Raw genomic sequence first — 16583 nt, 5'->3', positions numbered from 1 at the left:
TAGCTCAAACTATAATTGCAAGAATGGTGTCTTGTTACGCATTACCAGGCTGTGCTGCTGCTCCTGATAATATATGGTAAACATATTCATTCTTTTTAAGGGAATAGAAGAAGAATAGTAAAACAAAATTTCATTCTCCTTGAAACCCAACTCTTAACAATTACAAAGGAGGCGTGTGTGGGTTAAGACAGCAGCAGACACATATAGAACTTATCCCTCACGAGATGGGTGGTTCGTTATCAGCAGTGTCCGAAAAGTCCATCCATGAGTTCACCGTCAAGGTTTTTCTTCGTTTTGTTATTTGTTTTATCGATTACGAGAAATGAATGGTAACACTATTTGATCTTATGAACACATCGCCGAGAAGATGAAACTTTTCTGGCTCCCTTCTTTATAGATTTTTTTTGGTTTATTTGTCCGCCGGAAATTAGGATAGTACCGGCAAGGAGGTTGATCTTAGCATTTATCAAGGGAAAGTTCTCCTCGTCGTGAACGTTGCTTCTAAATGGTCCGTCTCTCTTCTTTTATTTCTTTCTTGGGTTCTAATCAAAACGTTTTACAAATTTTGTGTGTGTTTGTGGTTGGGGAACAGCGGTTTCACGGAATCCAATTACACCCAGCTAACAGAACTTTACCAGAGATACAAAGATCAAGGTCTCTCTCTCTCTCCTCTATGATTCTAGGGTTTCATAACCTCTATCTAAATCCTCTATTTGTTGGTTTATTTTAATCATATTGTTGTTAAATGTATGTGATTGAAAAACTGTAATCTTAAATAATGGGCTTTGCTGTGTTCAGGGTTTGTGATATTAGCGTTTCCATGCAACCAGTTTATGTACCAAGAGCCTGGGACAAGCCAAGATGCTCATGCATTTGCTTGTACAAGGTTTAAGGCCGAGTACCCCGTTTTCCAAAAGGTTATTTAACCACCTTTGTGCCATAACCATTTCTTCCTTCTCTTGCAAAGAAAAAACAGCTCAAGAAATGTTATTAGTTTGACGTTAATATGCTTGGTGACATCAACATGAACACTTCTACGTACTTACTGATTCATCTCTTTAGTTGTCTTTAACAACATATTTTGATGTATAATTTGCCTTTTTTAGGTGTGTGTAAATGGACAAAACGCAGCACCAGTCTACAAATTCCTCAAGTCAAAGAAACCAACTTTCTTCGGAACAAGGATTAAATGGAACTTCACCAAGTTCTTGGTCGGCAAAGACGGTCAAGTCATTGATCGTTATGGCCTAACTGTTCCACCTCTCTCCATCGAGGTCTCTATCTCTCTTGATCACTAGCTAGCTTTTTAACTCTTTTTACAATTCTCTTGTTATCCGTTGCAATATATATTAATCTGCAAAAAAAAAAAATAATACAGAAAGACATCATCAAAGCCCTTGGAGAAGCAGGAGATGATGTTTCCAAGTATTGAACCCTTGATGCAGACACAAAGAGGCTCTTGACGTTGGACTGGCTTGTGTCTCGAGTTACCGAATGACATCATCACATGTAAAAAAAGGGCCTTTTTAGCTCTCTTTTCTAATTTGTTTTGACTCAGTTTTGTAGCTGCCATGGTAAAAAGAGATGCATGCATACACAAGTTTCCACATTTCCTTACCACCACCTTGTGTAGCTTCCATTTGGGCTTAGTATTGATCTTCCGAAGAAAATATCCCACAGCTATTTGCGATTTAACTATTTACTAATAAAAAGACAATGGGAGAGTGTGTGACAAAAAAAAACTAATATACATATATGACTTTTGATTTGTTTATACTACTCCCATAATCTTAAACTGAAAACACTACAAATTGTTGTTTTTTTTAGAAGAGCTCTTGCATGCATGAGAAGGGTTCCTACGTTTACAAATTTGTCATATTTTATAAAGGAAAATAAAAGTTGTGGTATTCTGGAAGATAATTAAGAAAAAACAGTGTCTCTAAAAAATTTGGTTAGGATGTTCAATCCAGATTTCGATTCAACTACAGCATTTTTTTTAAATATCATATATCTTTGTCACGCTTTTGGAGTTGGCAGCTACAAATGGTTTTGTGATTAAAATTGTTTGTGGAATTTGGAAGAGGTGTGTGCCCAAAATGAAACACTCTCCTGAAAGAAAGGTCTACAAACAAACTAGCAAAGTCACGCAAAGCAAATGAAATACTCTAACGAACCTAAGATCCCGCAGCATCCAATCCTCACATCCTCTTTGTGCCTCCTTTCGCCTTAATTATATAACCAACACCAACCAAAGATATCTCTTCACACATACATACACACTCTCCATGGAAACTCTTTTTCTTGTAGCTGTTCTACTTCTGGCTCTCTCCTCTTCCTCTTTCACACGAGGCCAGAGAATCATACAGATTCCACCACCACGTCCATTATGCGTCTCTCAATACGCTCTGGCTAACTACGCCTGCTCACGTGTCCCAGTGACCACCGTCCTACCTTCTTCCCCCACTGTCCCACCTTCTCCGCATATCGATCCTCCTCCTCCTCACCATGACCACCGTCACCATGATGATGACCATGACCACCGTCGCCATAATGATGATCATGACCACCACGACCATGACGATGACCATGATGATGATGACCATGACCACGACCATGACGATGACGATGACCATGACCACGACCATGATGATGATGATGACCACGACCACGACCATGATGATGATGATGACCACGACCATGACGATGACGATGATGACCACGACCACGATCATGATGACGATGATGATGATGATGACCACGACCACGATCATGATGACGATGACCACCATGATGACGATGGCCACCATGATGATGATGACCACGACCACGATGGTGACCATGATCATGATGACGACGATGACCATGACCACGATGACCACGACCACCACGACCACCATCATCATCATCACGGAGATGAGACGTATGCTCAACAAGATTGCTGCAAATGGTTGAGGCAAATAGACAACGAGTGCGTGTGCGACCTTCTGGTTACGCTTCCTCCATTGCTATCAAAACCTGCTCATAACTATACAGTCTTTGTGGATGATTCATGCATCGTCACATTCACCTGTGGAGGCAGACTTCTAAACTAATTGTCTCGTGTCTCTTCTCCTTGAAAGACACTTTTGTTTATCCCTTTTTTTTTTATATCTTAGATGTACTACGTTTGTTTTATTTTACCCCCTTGAGTTCAACTTGTTGTATGCTCACACTTGACCAGACAAAAGTCAACCAAAAGAAAAAAGTAAGTGGGTTATCGTTGCGTGAGCTACACTGAATCGATGCGCGCCTCATCTTTCATTGCATATGGGCCTATCAGATTATCGTTGCGCAATTTTATAAATTTAACTTCAGACCCGTATATTGTATTTACCCTGCAGGGTGAGAGCAACATTAACGGTGAGTATGTAAACTTAATTTCTAAACAAAATAAAATTATTATTTAATAACATTTTTCTTATTTAATTAATTCAAAAATATTTTTAAAATTATAAACCATTTATAAAATGCAATGTGTAGAGTGGGTATACTAGAGGACGCAATTTTAGAGCAACATTATTGATTGTCCTTAGTTTTGAGTCCCTAGCTTATTTAAATAATTTTTGGTTGGTAAGAGACAAAGTTAAGGACAATCACAAAAGAGTTGATTATTGGTAGGACTTTTAATAAGATACAAACAGACTCATGTGTCTCTTTATGAATTTAGTGGCATTTGCTAGCTGATACATTGCCTTTGGTTTCAATATATGACAAGAAATAACCAATAAAGAAAACTACAAATTACAAAACGCATGAACAAATAAATATATATATATATATATATATATCAGTTGATATACACAGTTGTTGTGAGCAAGAAGCCCATCAAGAAAGATATATCACTTGTTTGGTTCTTGGCCAAAGATCCCATACAAGAGCTAAGAGCTTAAGTGTTCTGAACCTTCCTCTGCAACATCAGACTATATCAAGGTTAGATACATCTGTTTCAGTGTGTGTAATATACGTCTTAGAAAGCACAACAATCCTCATTCTAATCACCAGAATGCTTAAAGAAGTAACACACAACAAGAGCGAAGGAGACTTATTTCTAACAAGCATGGAAGTTATGATAAATTTAACACTTACAGAAGGTTCGAAATCAGGATTTGACATATTCACTGTGAGGTTTCTCATCAATATCAGTACCTGCCAAGAACAATCAACTGGCAGCTACGTATATGCACCAGGAAACTTAAACAAGAAAATACTGAACCAAGGTTGTTTATTTGGCCAACATCTCCACAGAATCAGGGTACTACCAAGCAAACTTTGTTTATGAAACAAAATCTACAAAATGCAGCCGTTACTATTAGATTCAGCTATGTGACAGGCTTACTATAAAGATAAAAATCACCTAAATTATGGATGTATCACAGTCCCACACATCATATAACCAAAAGGCAAACAAGCATGTTGTAACTCACAGTTTTGAAATTTATAGGATCCATTTCCTTGAGCTTTTTCATGCGGCCTTTGCTGTCAGGATCGAAGATACTCCCGATGAAGTTATTAACTTCAGCAAAACAGGTAGATTATTCACCTTTGAATCGCAGAAAAAGCTGTGGATGAAACAACAGATCCTCTGGACTGCGATCAAAATCAACGAGAAGAGAACCGTTGAGAGAGAAGCGCCGTCGAGAGAGATGTGGCGTCGAGAGAGAACCGCCGTCGAGAGAGCCGCTCGAATCGTCGCCGCTAGAATCGCCTTCGAGAGAGAGCCAATTTGTTTTCGAAGTGAATCTCAGACCTACACGTGGCTCGTAAGGACCACACCGAAAACTTCTTAATTAAGAAGCGTCCTTGTTTTTATTGGTTATTTTTCATTTAATTATGAGTGTTTAATTGCTAAGATATCCCTCTAATGACACCGATAATCTTGCCCTTAGATACTTTTTGGTGTCTCTCTCCTACTTTTCTCATATTTCCTTATTTTTCATTTGTTTTTTAATTGTTTAGATACCCTATCAATATTGCCGTTGGACATGCTTTGAGAGTCATGATTGTCGTGTGAATTTAATTGACTTTTTTACCTATTTAATTCAAGAAGAATACAGAAAATCTCTACGTTGACATAATTCCATTCGAATCTATTTCTTGCCATAACGCAATTTAAATCGACAAAATGAAAAGAATATAGTATCATATAATACTTACAAACAAGCATAAATAAGAGATGTTTTATCAAACAAAAGAGGCTAGGGAGATTCATGGAATCTTAAAATTTGTCAAAAAGTGGCATTGATCGATGGGACCAATAATAGAATTTAATTCTTGGGTTATGCTCAAAAGAATTGATTTTTTACTCAATTTTTTTAATGCAATTTGTTCTTGTCTTCCACTTTGTTCCTTATCTCTTATAATTTTTTATTTAAAAAAAACTTATTTCTTAATTGTTTCAAAGTAAAAAACCATATAATATTTTATATATATATATATATATATTAAAAAGCTTATCTCTTAATTTTTTGTGTGTGTGTGTATGGAGTGATAAGTGATAATTTCTGTTTCAGGAAAATATATATACTTTGCTTAAGAAATGTTACTTGACCCACAAAAAATCTAGTAACGGTAGATGATAAATATATTAAGCACTCGGCCAGCCGCATAGAGACTAGAGAGAGACGCCAATTGCACACGGGCAAAAGAGAATAATAAAAGAAACGGATGGATTCCAATTAAGACCGCATTTACAATCTACTATGATAGATATGTGGGATCCACTTTAAAATAGAAATAAGAACATACATTATTGTCAACGGCTTCTCTGTACGGCTTCAGGCGTGTGGTAATGTTTCTTACATGTACGGCCTTTTTCATTTGCTACCAAAGAATTAAAAGTTAAAAGAATCTACTACTAGTATCAGACTTCTCTATCGTTGTTTTTTTAGCTCAGTCGACAGATCATATTATTATTATTTGTTTTGAGTGGTTAACGTTTATAGCTCAGTTTCATTTTCTTAACTTGAATATATATGTGAAATATTTGTCCCCCTTCTAATCAATTATTTTGGCTGTAAATCTCGTATTTCATAATGCCATTGTGTATCGCAACTGAATATTAGTTCATTATTAATCAGCTCGTTGATAATACTATTATGAACTATTGCTACATATGTGCGTACGTGTGTCTGCGTTAAACATTTTACATTTAAAGAAATCACACAAATGTTGTATAAAGTATCCACTATGTAAAGAATATAAAATTTCCAACTTTAAGCCCCACTCAGTTTAGTCGTTGTGTTATTAAAATCAAATAGTTAACAAGGCGAGCAAGTCTCATTTCCAATGATAGCATTCCACTTACAGTCTCAATTGCATCAAAAAAAAAAGTAGAAGATAATACTGAATAATCGTTATGCCAAAATTTCAGTATCTCCCAATACTTACTATATACGATATATAGCCATGGGTATAACTTTATTTTATAAAAAATTTCTCCACTCATCGCAGTCTTGAATATCGCTGACCATTGCCACACCATCAATACCAAAATGACTTGGCATATATTAACCACATTTCCAAGATCCAACCTTATCTTTATGTGGTTATAGCCGATTATTACACCACTAGGCACCGCGACATCTCACGTTCCCTAGCCACCGCGGTTAATGCTTCCACTAGCGGTTGAGGACTGGTAAAGTCGAGTAGGAACCGTGACACAGCGTCGGTGCTTGGTCCAGCCACCAGCCTCTCCCACGCCACGTCAGCATCCACCTTTGACCTTCGCCTCGTGAAAACCGGAGTCGCATCCAGTCTCTGAATACACCATTTCTTGATCTTTCTCAACCGTTCGATTTTATTTCTCTGTTTGCAAGCTAACCCGAAAGTGTTTCTCTTTATTTCATCTACCACTTTACTCAACAACTCTTCTCTGTCTCCCGTGTTTAAGAACGGCTCATTCCTGAAAAACATGTCGAACTCTGGAACTCCGATTGCTTTCTTGATCCCTCTCGAGTAATTAGAATCTGAATAGTCAAAAAAATCTCTAACTTCTTCGACCATTCCATTTGCCACCATCTTATCAACTCTCTCATTCACAGATCCATGCAAAACGGGAAGTGCCACGTCAACCCATAGAAAACAACAGTCATATCTCGACCTGAACTTGTAGTCTTCGTCGTCCACTAAAGCCTCAACATATGAGTTCGAACCTCCAACGATGATTGGAAGCTTTCCACGACTGAGGATGCTTTCAACAGAGAGATTCGCCATGTGACGGAAGTTTACAGCGGTTAAGTCAGCTTCAGGAGGTAAGACACCTAGGAGATGGTGCGGTACCCCGCAACTCTCCTCGGTCGTGATCTTGTTGGTGACAATGTCAAGGCCTTGGTGAACTTGAATCTTGTCGGAGTTTATGATCTCTGCTGGAAAACGAGTGGCTATATCAACGGAGAGACGTGACTTGCCTGTTCCGGTAGCACCCATGATGACCACGACTTTATCCTTTGGTCCGGATGGGCTTAGAGTTAGCATATTGGGACCAAAGTTTGCCGGGGGGAAGTTTAACGCCGTCGAAGGAGCCAATGGCTGTTTGCACATAGCCATAGATATCCTCATGATCATGATGATATATATTTTAAAAAAAACTTTGCAATATGAACTTGGAACTTCAGGTGTTTTATAATATATATTTAGGCTTGTATGCAGTTATGAAATGCTCAGGTGAATTTGCATGAGGGATATATGATATATATATAAGGGTCACACCTGTGAACAATTAACTGTGTACGAACAATATTAATATAGGACAAATTGGGTTGGCTTTTTTAATTGGTCAAAACCTATTATTTTTCTCTTTACTTTACTTTATTCTCTTCTATTTGTTTTTTAGTCTAGCCGAACATTTGATACGCGTGCAGTGCAGATGATACATATTAATGTCTCAATCAATTTAAAACTTCTATACGTTTGATGTGAAGTTAAGATACGATTTTTTTGGAAAATATTGTCAGAAGCACTTTCGTTTTTAGATATAAAAGAAGACGAAATATTTACATTATTTGAGTTGAGTAGAGACTATTATGTAGTCTCCTTTTTAGTTTTAATACGAAAACTGTGGGTTCTATAAGCTTGAATACCTTTTGTTGCAACTTGCATGAAGTAAATTTAGCTTGGAGGGATTTACACTTCACTTGCATCAACTAACTAAGCTTAAACACATAAAAGAAGTTAAGAGTTAGTATATGCTTCCTCTGATCGGCATACTAAATGTTTATATGTAGATACTCCATATATATTCCCTGATTTTATGAACAGAAAACTCATTAAAAAGTCATGCAGATGTGATTCTATGTTTAATAATTTTGATATGCTCATGATTCTTTTATTTCTTGTTGAATAATTTAAAGATTCTCTATTGGACCGTCCATTAATGAATTGGAGAGACAAAATTGTTTGTCGACCTGCAATGGCCAAGATCTCCGCAACCTCTCTTTATTACTCTTCGTATAATCTTAAGATGGGAAACCAACACAAATACATATATTATTTTTACATTATAATTATTCACATGATAAGATAAGAAATATAATGGTCTAAGAAAGGGACTTTAAAAAGATTATTCTTACAAAGACAAGTCGTAGCTATTTGCCTAATGGGATATAATTTTGCTTGTGTGTGAACTTAGCAATGTGTGCATGCTCCTAAACGTCCATGTACGTATCTGATTCCTCCATACCTATATACCAAAAAATACATAATAACATTATTATTATTATTTTTAGATACATAATATATATATATATATTGATATTTGATAAATTCAACCAAACCCATCTAATATTTTGAAATAGATATAAATTTACTATAGCTAGGTTTGATCAAATATGATCTTCACACTAGACTTATCATAAACTTCGTTGCAAATACATTAGATGAGTACCTTTAAGAAGAAAAAGTTATATATGGAGATGAGTACATTTACTGATTTACGCTTGGCCTTTTTTGTTGTTTTAAACGGAAGTTGTATTTTTTTATATGTTCTTCTGAAAATATTTCTTCATTGGCCATTGCACTATTTAATATATATATATATATATATATATATATATATATATATATATATATATATATATATATATATATATATAATCAAATGGGTGGGTTATGCGAGCGTTTGTTTTAAACCCTAGCTTTTTGTTGTTTTATCATCAGTTGATTAGTACATTTTACAAATTTGTAATCATAGGAAAGTGCTGTTTGATTACTCAGTTGCCAATTGCCATCACACATATCCCGATAAAGAATGAATACATCATTAGTTTCAGTGGTACCAGTTTAATCTACGATAAGGATAAAAATCATTTACTAACTTCTTCATCTAAAAATCACACAGGTGCTATGGCAAATCGAAGGGAGAACCATGTTTGTTGTTAAGTCCCGGAAAAGCCGGAGCTAAAGTCAGCTCCGATCTGGTTAGAGCTAAGGAACGTGCCATTTCAATTCTTCAATGAGGATGGGCTTGAACGCATAGCAGGTCTGGTCGGCCATCCTAAGTTCCTGCACCCGTCGACTGCTAATAAGACCAACTTGGAAGTAGCAAAAGTTTTCACCATCATTGACCCGAGACTGCCTCTACCTGAAGCGGTAAACGTACAATTCGACTCTGGTGACATCTGTCGTGTGCTTGTGTCAAGTCCATGGATGCCTCCAATCTGTGGCCAATGCAATGATATTGGTCATAACACCAGAAGTTGTAAGAAAGCACCAAAATTGTGTGCTTCTTGTAAGTCTGAGACGCATGAAACCTCAAACTGTCCGAAGGTCAAACCTGCATCAGCTAACGGATCAGGCAAGAAAACCCGTAGAGGGAGATCTACTTCTAAAGCCAGAATCCCTCAGGTTCCGCAGGGAAATTTCAGCTCTGCATCAGCCCAAGTCTACAGACCCAAGCTGAAATCCAACGGCATGATACAGGGGAGGCAAAGTGTCTTGGAAGAAGGGGGTACTAGTAATTCATCTCAACGTCCAGAAGACTCAGAAACAGTTGGTCATGTCTCGCCCCAGCTACCTACTAAAACTGCGCCTGCTGATACTGATGCTTCACAGCAAACAAATACTACTCATCCACGTGATCCGGCGTCTCGGGCATCCTCTGTTTGCTCTGATGCTGAACCTGACTCCTCGGATACTGATTCGTCGGGGTCTGACGAGGAGGAGGGAGAGATTCTGGAGTATGTAAAGGACCCAAGCTTCAAAATGAAGAATCGACATTCGGGTAGAAATAAATCTCGGGGCAAGGCCCCATCAAATCTTTAAGTATGTGTACAGACCTTTTTTGTTGGAACGTGCGAGGCTTTAACAAGTTTAGTCACCGCAACGGTTTCAAGAAATGGATTCGTAAAAATAAACCATTATTCGGAGGTATTATAGAGACCAGAGTCAAGCAACCTAAGATTGGGAAACTTGTAGCTTCGGTGCTCCCTGGCTGGTCTTATGCGGATAACTACTCTTTTTCGGAGCTTGGGAAGATCTGGATTTTATGGCACTCAAGTGTGAAGGTTGTGGTTCTTGCAAAATCTCTGCAACAGATCACTTGTGAGGTCCATCTCCCAGACCTGCCCGAACCTCTTATTGTCACTATTATCTATGCAGCAAACAGTTCCTCTCTTAGGGCTGTGCTCTGGACTGAAATTGAATTGCTCGCTGTGTCTCCTTTGATTGAGGGTAAGCCGTGGTCTGTTTTAGGGGATTTCAACCAGACGCTGTCACCACAGGAACACTCCTCCCCGAGGTCCCTCAACATCGACAAGCACATGCGTCTTCTTAGCCAATGCTTAATTCACTCCGACTTGGAAGATCTTCATTTCAGAGGTGAGGTTTTCACTTGGTGGAACAAAAGGAAGACATCCCCGATTGCTAAAAAGCTTGATAGAATTTTGGTGAATGATCTTTGGTATGAGTCTTTTCCGGACTCCTTGGCTCACTTTGATAATCCAGACTTCTCTGATCATGCTTGCTCAACCATCTCTCTCAAGCCGAACCTGCTGAGAAAGAAAAAGCCTTTCAAGTTTTATAATTTCTTGCTTCAAAACCCGGATTTCGTTCCCACTATGACGGAGATGTGGTACTCTTTTAATGTTAGAGGCTCTGCAATGTTTATTCTGTATGAAAAGCTTAGACTGCTGAAAAAGTTTATCAGAGACTTCAGTAAGGCAAATTACTCAGAGCTGGAAAAAAGGGTCAGTGAGGCTCATGCTCGGCTTCTGCTCAGGCAAGCTGCAACCCTACACGACCCCTCACCTACTAATGCTGTTTTGGAACTCGATGCACAGTTAAAGTGGCAGGACTTGGCAGCGGCCGAGGCGTCTTTCCTCCTACAGCGATCAAGAATTTTATGGCTGGGCAATGGTGATGCCCCTACGTCTTATTATCATAGTATGGTCAATGCTCGTAAAGCTATTAATCACATCCACTTCCTCACTGATGATAATGGCGTCAGATATGAGAATCATTCGGAGATTGAGAATCATTGTGTGGATTACTTCTCGAATATTATGGGTAGCGACATTGATCAGCAAATGTTTCAGCAAGATGACTTGAACCTCCTATTTGACTTTCGCTGCTCTCCAGAGGATCGACTTAGCTTTACAGTCGAGTTCTCCACTCAGGAAATCAAGGATGTCTTCTTCTCTCTCCCTAGAAATAAAACCAGTGGCCCGGATGGCTACTCAGCCGAGTTCTTCACCGCCTGTTGGCAAGTCATTGGCCCGGAGGTCACTGCTGCTGTGAGGGAATTTTTTAGATCAGGGCAGATGCTTAGACAATGGAATGCAACTACCTTAATTCTCATTCCAAAGGTGAACAACGCATCTTCGGCCACTGAATTTCGTCCTATCTCTTGTCTGAATACCGTCTATAAAGTCATCTCGAAATTGATCTCCATCAGACTTAAGGCCGTTCTCCCTAGAGTGATCTCTCAGGCTCAATCAGCTTTCATGCCTTCACGTCTGCTGGCTGAGAATGTTCTTCTGGCTACAGACTTGGTTAAAGGGTATAGTAATTCGAATTCTGAGCCAAAAGCCATGCTAAAAGTGGATCTTAAAAAGGCTTTTGACTCAGTAAGGTGGGATTTTATTATTGGCATCCTCAGAGCCTTATCAATTCCGGAAACGTTCATCAACTGGATTTACCAATCTATCTCGACGGCTACGTTTTCGGTCTCCATCAATGGTGCTTCTGCGAGATTTTTCAATAGCACAAGAGGTATAAGGCAAGGAGATCCGATGTCTCCTTACCTGTTTGTTCTTACCATGGAAGGCCTCTCTCGACTACTCTACTCAAGGTATGAATCTGGCTCAATTGGTTACCACCCTAGAACGTCTGAAGTCAAAATCTCGCACTTGATGTTTGCCGATGATGTTATGGTGTTTTTCGATGGCAAAGCGGATTCACTTCATGGTATTACGGAATGTCTCTCTGATTTTGCCTCCTGGTCCGGCCTCTCCATGAATATTAGCAAAACGGAGTTGTATCATTCGGGTCTAACAGTTGCTGAAACAAATGATATCTCGGCGTATGGATTCACTGCTGGGTCTCTTCCGGTTAGATATTTGGGGCTTCCCCTCATGAGCAGGAAACTCCGTATTGCAGAGTATGAACCGCTAATCAATAAACTCCTTGCTCGCTTCCGGTCATGGTCTGTTAAAGCTCTATCTTTCGCTGGAAGGCTGCAATTAATTGCCACTGTCATCTATGGAACGGTCAATTTCTGGATGTCGGTTTTCATCCTTCCTAAGGGTTGTATCAAAAGGATTGAGTCGCTCTGCTCCAGATTCCTGTGGTCCGGTAACACTGATACTAGTGGCAAAGCTAAGATCGCTTGGACTACTGTCTGTCTCCCAAAGGCTGAGGGGGGACTAGGCATTCGAAGTTTAACAATGTGGAACAAAGTGCTCTGCCTCAGATTTCTTTGGCTGCTCTTTTCGGACAGTGAATCGTTGTGGGCAGTATGGAATAGACGTTACAATTTACAAGGTAAGAGTCTCTGGACTTTAGAGATTTCCACTTCGAACTCTTGGACTTGGAATCACTTGCTAAAGTTGAGGGAGCTTGGGATGCAATTTGTTAAACCAATCCTTGGAAATGGCCACAGTGTGAGCTTTTGGTATGATGCTTGGACCCCTTTCGGAAGTCTTATTAATTTCTTAGGTCAGCACGCCCCCCCCGTCAGCTCCGAGTCCCTCTCCATAGTACTGTGTCTGAAGCGTGTAGTTCATCTGGTTGGAATATCGCCTCGCCGAGATCAAACAGGGCTCTAGAACTTCATACCTATCTCACTACCATCCCTTGCCCGACTTTCTCTGAGGTGCCTGATTCATACACGTGGTGTACAACTTCTAGGGAGGAGCCGAAGTTTAATGCATCAGATACTTGGCAGGATTTCCGGCCAAGGGAGCCGATTCAGACTGCATCAGACCTCATATGGTTCAAGGGAGCAATTCCGAGAAACAGTTTCAACATGTGGGTAGCCAACATGAATAGATTACCAACTAAAGCAAGACTTGCTTCATGGGGCCTTCCTGTCCCTACTGCTTGCTGCCTTTGCTCTGCCTATATGGAAACAAGAGAGCACTTGTTCTTGTCTTGTAGCTACAGTACTTCAGTTTGGGGGCTATGCATTGGGACGCTAAATCCTCCATCTAGGATGTTTAGCACCTGGTCTGAGCTACTCTCCTGGATCAGAGGCAATTCTCCATCGGCTCCTTCTTTGCTAAGGAAGTTAGCGGCTCAATCCATCTTATATCATCTCTGGAAGCAAAGGAATAATGTCCTGCACAACCACATTGTATTACCGCCAGAAGCGATCTTCAGAATCATAGATAAGGAGATGCGAAATACAATTACGGCTAGAAGAGGGAGGAAGCATTTTCTCGATCTAATGGCAAAATGGATGCGTTGAGTTGAGATGAAATTTTGGCAATCCTTCCTTGTTACTACCTTGTTTTTTCCTTTTTTTTGCCAAGGTGTAACAAATCTTAGATCTTATTTTGTAAAATCTGAACCTTCATTTTAATGATATTTACCTTTTAGCATCTATATTCATTTGCTTTGAAAGCTATCGATTAAATCATTTCACTTACTAGTTACTACATATTGACAACACTCTAGTCAGCTTGTTCTTTCATTTTGTACATCTAACAACAAACTTGGTGACGGTGTTAATACGAAAAAGGGGGAAAAAGATTGGTAGCATCATATATGCGTGCTAGCGCGTTTGTCTGAAGTCATAGGTGGCCACCAACTTTTGCAGTTCTTTAATTTATTAAAAGGAAATTACAAAAATACCATGTGGGTGATTAGTTAGAAACTTTAATGTAGAAATTTTAATGTAAAAACTTTGCTGTAGAATTTAGGCTGTATGATTTTTTGATTTAGCTGTAAGTGATATACCTTTAAAATTGATTGATACAACAATATATTTTTTATAGCCAAAAAGATGAAACTTTAAAAAATAAGGCTTTTATAGCCATTTTTTTTTTGCTATAACTTTAAGAAACAAGATAAATTATGATTGGTGATTTAAAGGCTGTAGATTAATGTTAAAGCTAAAATCAGCTCCTGCAACCCAACCAATCATCCCCACATTCGTAGTATCATTTTTCATCTTTACCCTAATCATTTTTACCTTCACTTTTAATGAAGAACTAGATTTTGACCCGCGCTTTTAAGCGCGGGTTTGTTTTCAAAATTAAATATATATTTAAATTAATTTCTACATAATATATATAGTGTATAGGTTTGTGTACATTTATCTCAAACCGCGAACTAAACTGTAGCAAACTGAAGAAGAAAAACGAAACCTACATTAAACTGACTTTCATAAATAATCGAGCAAATCCTATATCTCTAGAACCAAAAAACTGAGACCAATCGTGAAACATTGAAATGGTACGAAAAAAACATTTTATTTTTGAAAATGATTTAACTCCTTTTAGTAGGAATACATATGTAGTTTATTGACGAATTAAGATATAAGCATTGTTTTTATATTTGATTCGGACTTGCAATTGGACCAGTAAACTGGTGGCCGTATATAATATGGACTGGCTTATATTCTTCATGTAATATTCTATCATGATTATACCAACTGATATGTTTCCACAGAATTCAGATTTAAGGAAAACCTATTAATTAAAAATCTGATAAAACCGAAAACTATGCCATTAACCCGTGAAGCGACACAGGTTGATCCGATAAAAACTTAGAAATATGTAAAACTTAAAAACTTATTATAATTCTCATATATTTTATAATAATATGTAAAACTTAAAAAAAAAACTATTTAATTTGTCATCTAACGTAAGATTTGTGTAGATGAGAATGGGGCTTACCTTATGAATGACAAAATCTTCAATAATTTTAATGATAATGTGAATTCGCAAGCATATTCTCGTTTAAAAATATTGTAAATTATATGATTAACTCATAGAAGAAGTAAAAATAGGTGAATGATATGGTATATAATGTTATTGAATATTGAGTTACTTATTGTTAGAGATAAATAAGGGAATACCAAAAAAATATTAATCTAATGAAAAGGTCCAACAACCTTTTATAAGTAGATTTTTTCAGAATGTTTCTCTTTTAATAGTATAGATAAAAGACATTTATAACTATATGGTTAACTAATATAGACTTAAGGTTTAGAATTGAGGAGTATGATTAGATTTTTGGAATATCAACTTTAGTATTTTAATAAATATATAAATAAATACTTAAAAGATATAATTTTTTTAAATAGTTTCAAAAATAATTTTCGATTTTCAAAAAAAACATTTGTGAAAAATTGAGAATCAAAAAATTTTTAATAGAAAGTTCGAATTTGAAAAAGTATAATTCGATAAGATAAGAAAAAATGTTTTTTTTATTTTTTATTTATTCAAATAATTATTTATTATATATATATAGAACAAGTGTATAAAAGTTTTTTACCATTTAATAAAAAAAGTATTTTTGAAAAAATATTTTTATTAGTAGTAAACATGAATAATAATACCAATAAAATGGTAAACACTAAAAAAATCTTTATCAAATGTTCATGATACATTCAAAGAAAATAATTCGGGATAAGAAGCTTAATGATTGATTGATGTTAACTCATCACCCACGTTTATATAAATATATATATGGAGATATTTAATCTATCATATGATAAAAAAAAAGTAAATAATACGACCAATAAGGCAGTCACGCCTCCCTTGCGCATTAACTAACCTTTTATAAATCTATCTCTTTCAGTAATCATTTGCTCATTCGTTGCATTGTTTTTAGAGTATTGCTCCAAATGTGGAAACTGTGCTGCAAGTAAGCAATAAGAGAACGGAAATACCGAATATATATGTATATGTGAAATATGCATAGCTATCAAGATTTAGGATATAGAACTCTTTTTTTTTTGTGCACCAGGATATAGAACTTAAAATCTCGTTTTTAACATGTAGTTAATTTAAATAAAAGGTTTATATATACTTGGAACGTTTTTTCAAGAAATACATTAAAAGTAGGTATGTCTAAGTAAAGCTAAAGCCAAACCTGCACGCTTG

At 37.3% G+C, this 16583-nt stretch overlaps 4 protein-coding genes across 5 annotated transcripts; 3 read left to right on the top strand and 1 right to left on the bottom strand.

Moving 5' to 3' along the window:
* The first annotated feature begins 115 nt into the window (after positions 1-115).
* Positions 116-2009, top strand: LOC106365432 (probable glutathione peroxidase 5). 2 transcript variants are annotated; one of them, XM_022691615.2, is made up of 6 exons: positions 116-329; positions 432-508; positions 593-654; positions 799-917; positions 1107-1274; positions 1379-2009. In XM_022691615.2, exons 1-6 carry the CDS (start codon positions 327-329, stop codon positions 1430-1432), a joined length of 483 nt encoding a protein of 160 aa, XP_022547336.1. In that variant the 5' UTR covers positions 116-326; the 3' UTR covers positions 1433-2009. The 2 variants fall into 2 exon arrangements, with proteins under 2 accessions (XP_022547336.1, XP_013660320.1); XM_013804866.3 differs by having other exon boundaries at positions 147-281.
* Positions 2010-2244: 235 nt separating this feature from the next.
* Positions 2245-3451, top strand: LOC106365431 (histidine-rich glycoprotein). The gene has a single exon (XM_013804865.3). The coding sequence runs from the start codon at positions 2286-2288 to the stop codon at positions 3090-3092; it is 807 nt and encodes a 268-aa protein (XP_013660319.1). The 5' UTR covers positions 2245-2285; the 3' UTR covers positions 3093-3451.
* A 2842-nt stretch (positions 3452-6293) lies between these two features.
* On the bottom strand, positions 6294-7757 carry LOC106365430 (adenylate isopentenyltransferase 3, chloroplastic). The gene has a single exon (XM_013804864.3). The coding sequence runs from the start codon at positions 7600-7602 to the stop codon at positions 6598-6600; it is 1005 nt and encodes a 334-aa protein (XP_013660318.1). The 5' UTR covers positions 7603-7757; the 3' UTR covers positions 6294-6597.
* A 1526-nt stretch (positions 7758-9283) lies between these two features.
* On the top strand, positions 9284-10296 carry LOC125608404. The gene is made up of 2 exons (XM_048778877.1): positions 9284-9307; positions 9427-10296. Exons 1-2 carry the CDS (start codon positions 9284-9286, stop codon positions 10294-10296), a joined length of 894 nt encoding a protein of 297 aa, XP_048634834.1.
* The last annotated feature ends 6287 nt before the right edge of the window (positions 10297-16583 follow it).

The sequence above is a fragment of the Brassica napus genome, chromosome A4 (assembly GCF_020379485.1).
Source record: "Brassica napus cultivar Da-Ae chromosome A4, Da-Ae, whole genome shotgun sequence".
Classification (NCBI taxonomy): domain Eukaryota; kingdom Viridiplantae; phylum Streptophyta; class Magnoliopsida; order Brassicales; family Brassicaceae; genus Brassica; species Brassica napus.
Note: the sequence above shows the minus strand (reverse complement) of the source record. Positions and strands in the feature narration are given on the sequence as shown.

Bases quoted from the DNA above. Each gene is read 5' to 3' on its own strand.
- LOC106365432 (XM_013804866.3), top strand. From the start codon at position 225: ATGGGTGGTTCGTTATCAGCAGTGTCCGAAAAGTCCATCCATGAGTTC. The intron at 282-431 runs GTTTTTCTTCGT...GCCGGAAATTAG, and splicing joins TCCATGAGTTCACCGTCAAG to GATAGTACCGGCAAGGAGGT. The intron at 1,275-1,378 runs GTCTCTATCTCT...AAAATAATACAG, and splicing joins TTCCACCTCTCTCCATCGAG to AAAGACATCATCAAAGCCCT.
- LOC106365431 (XM_013804865.3), top strand. From the start codon at position 2,286: ATGGAAACTCTTTTTCTTGTAGCTGTTCTACTTCTGGCTCTCTCCTCT.
- LOC106365430 (XM_013804864.3), bottom strand. From the start codon at position 7,602: ATGATCATGAGGATATCTATGGCTATGTGCAAACAGCCATTGGCTCCT.
- LOC125608404 (XM_048778877.1), top strand. From the start codon at position 9,284: ATGAATACATCATTAGTTTCAGTG. The intron at 9,308-9,426 runs GTACCAGTTTAA...GTCCCGGAAAAG, and splicing joins ATACATCATTAGTTTCAGTG to CCGGAGCTAAAGTCAGCTCC.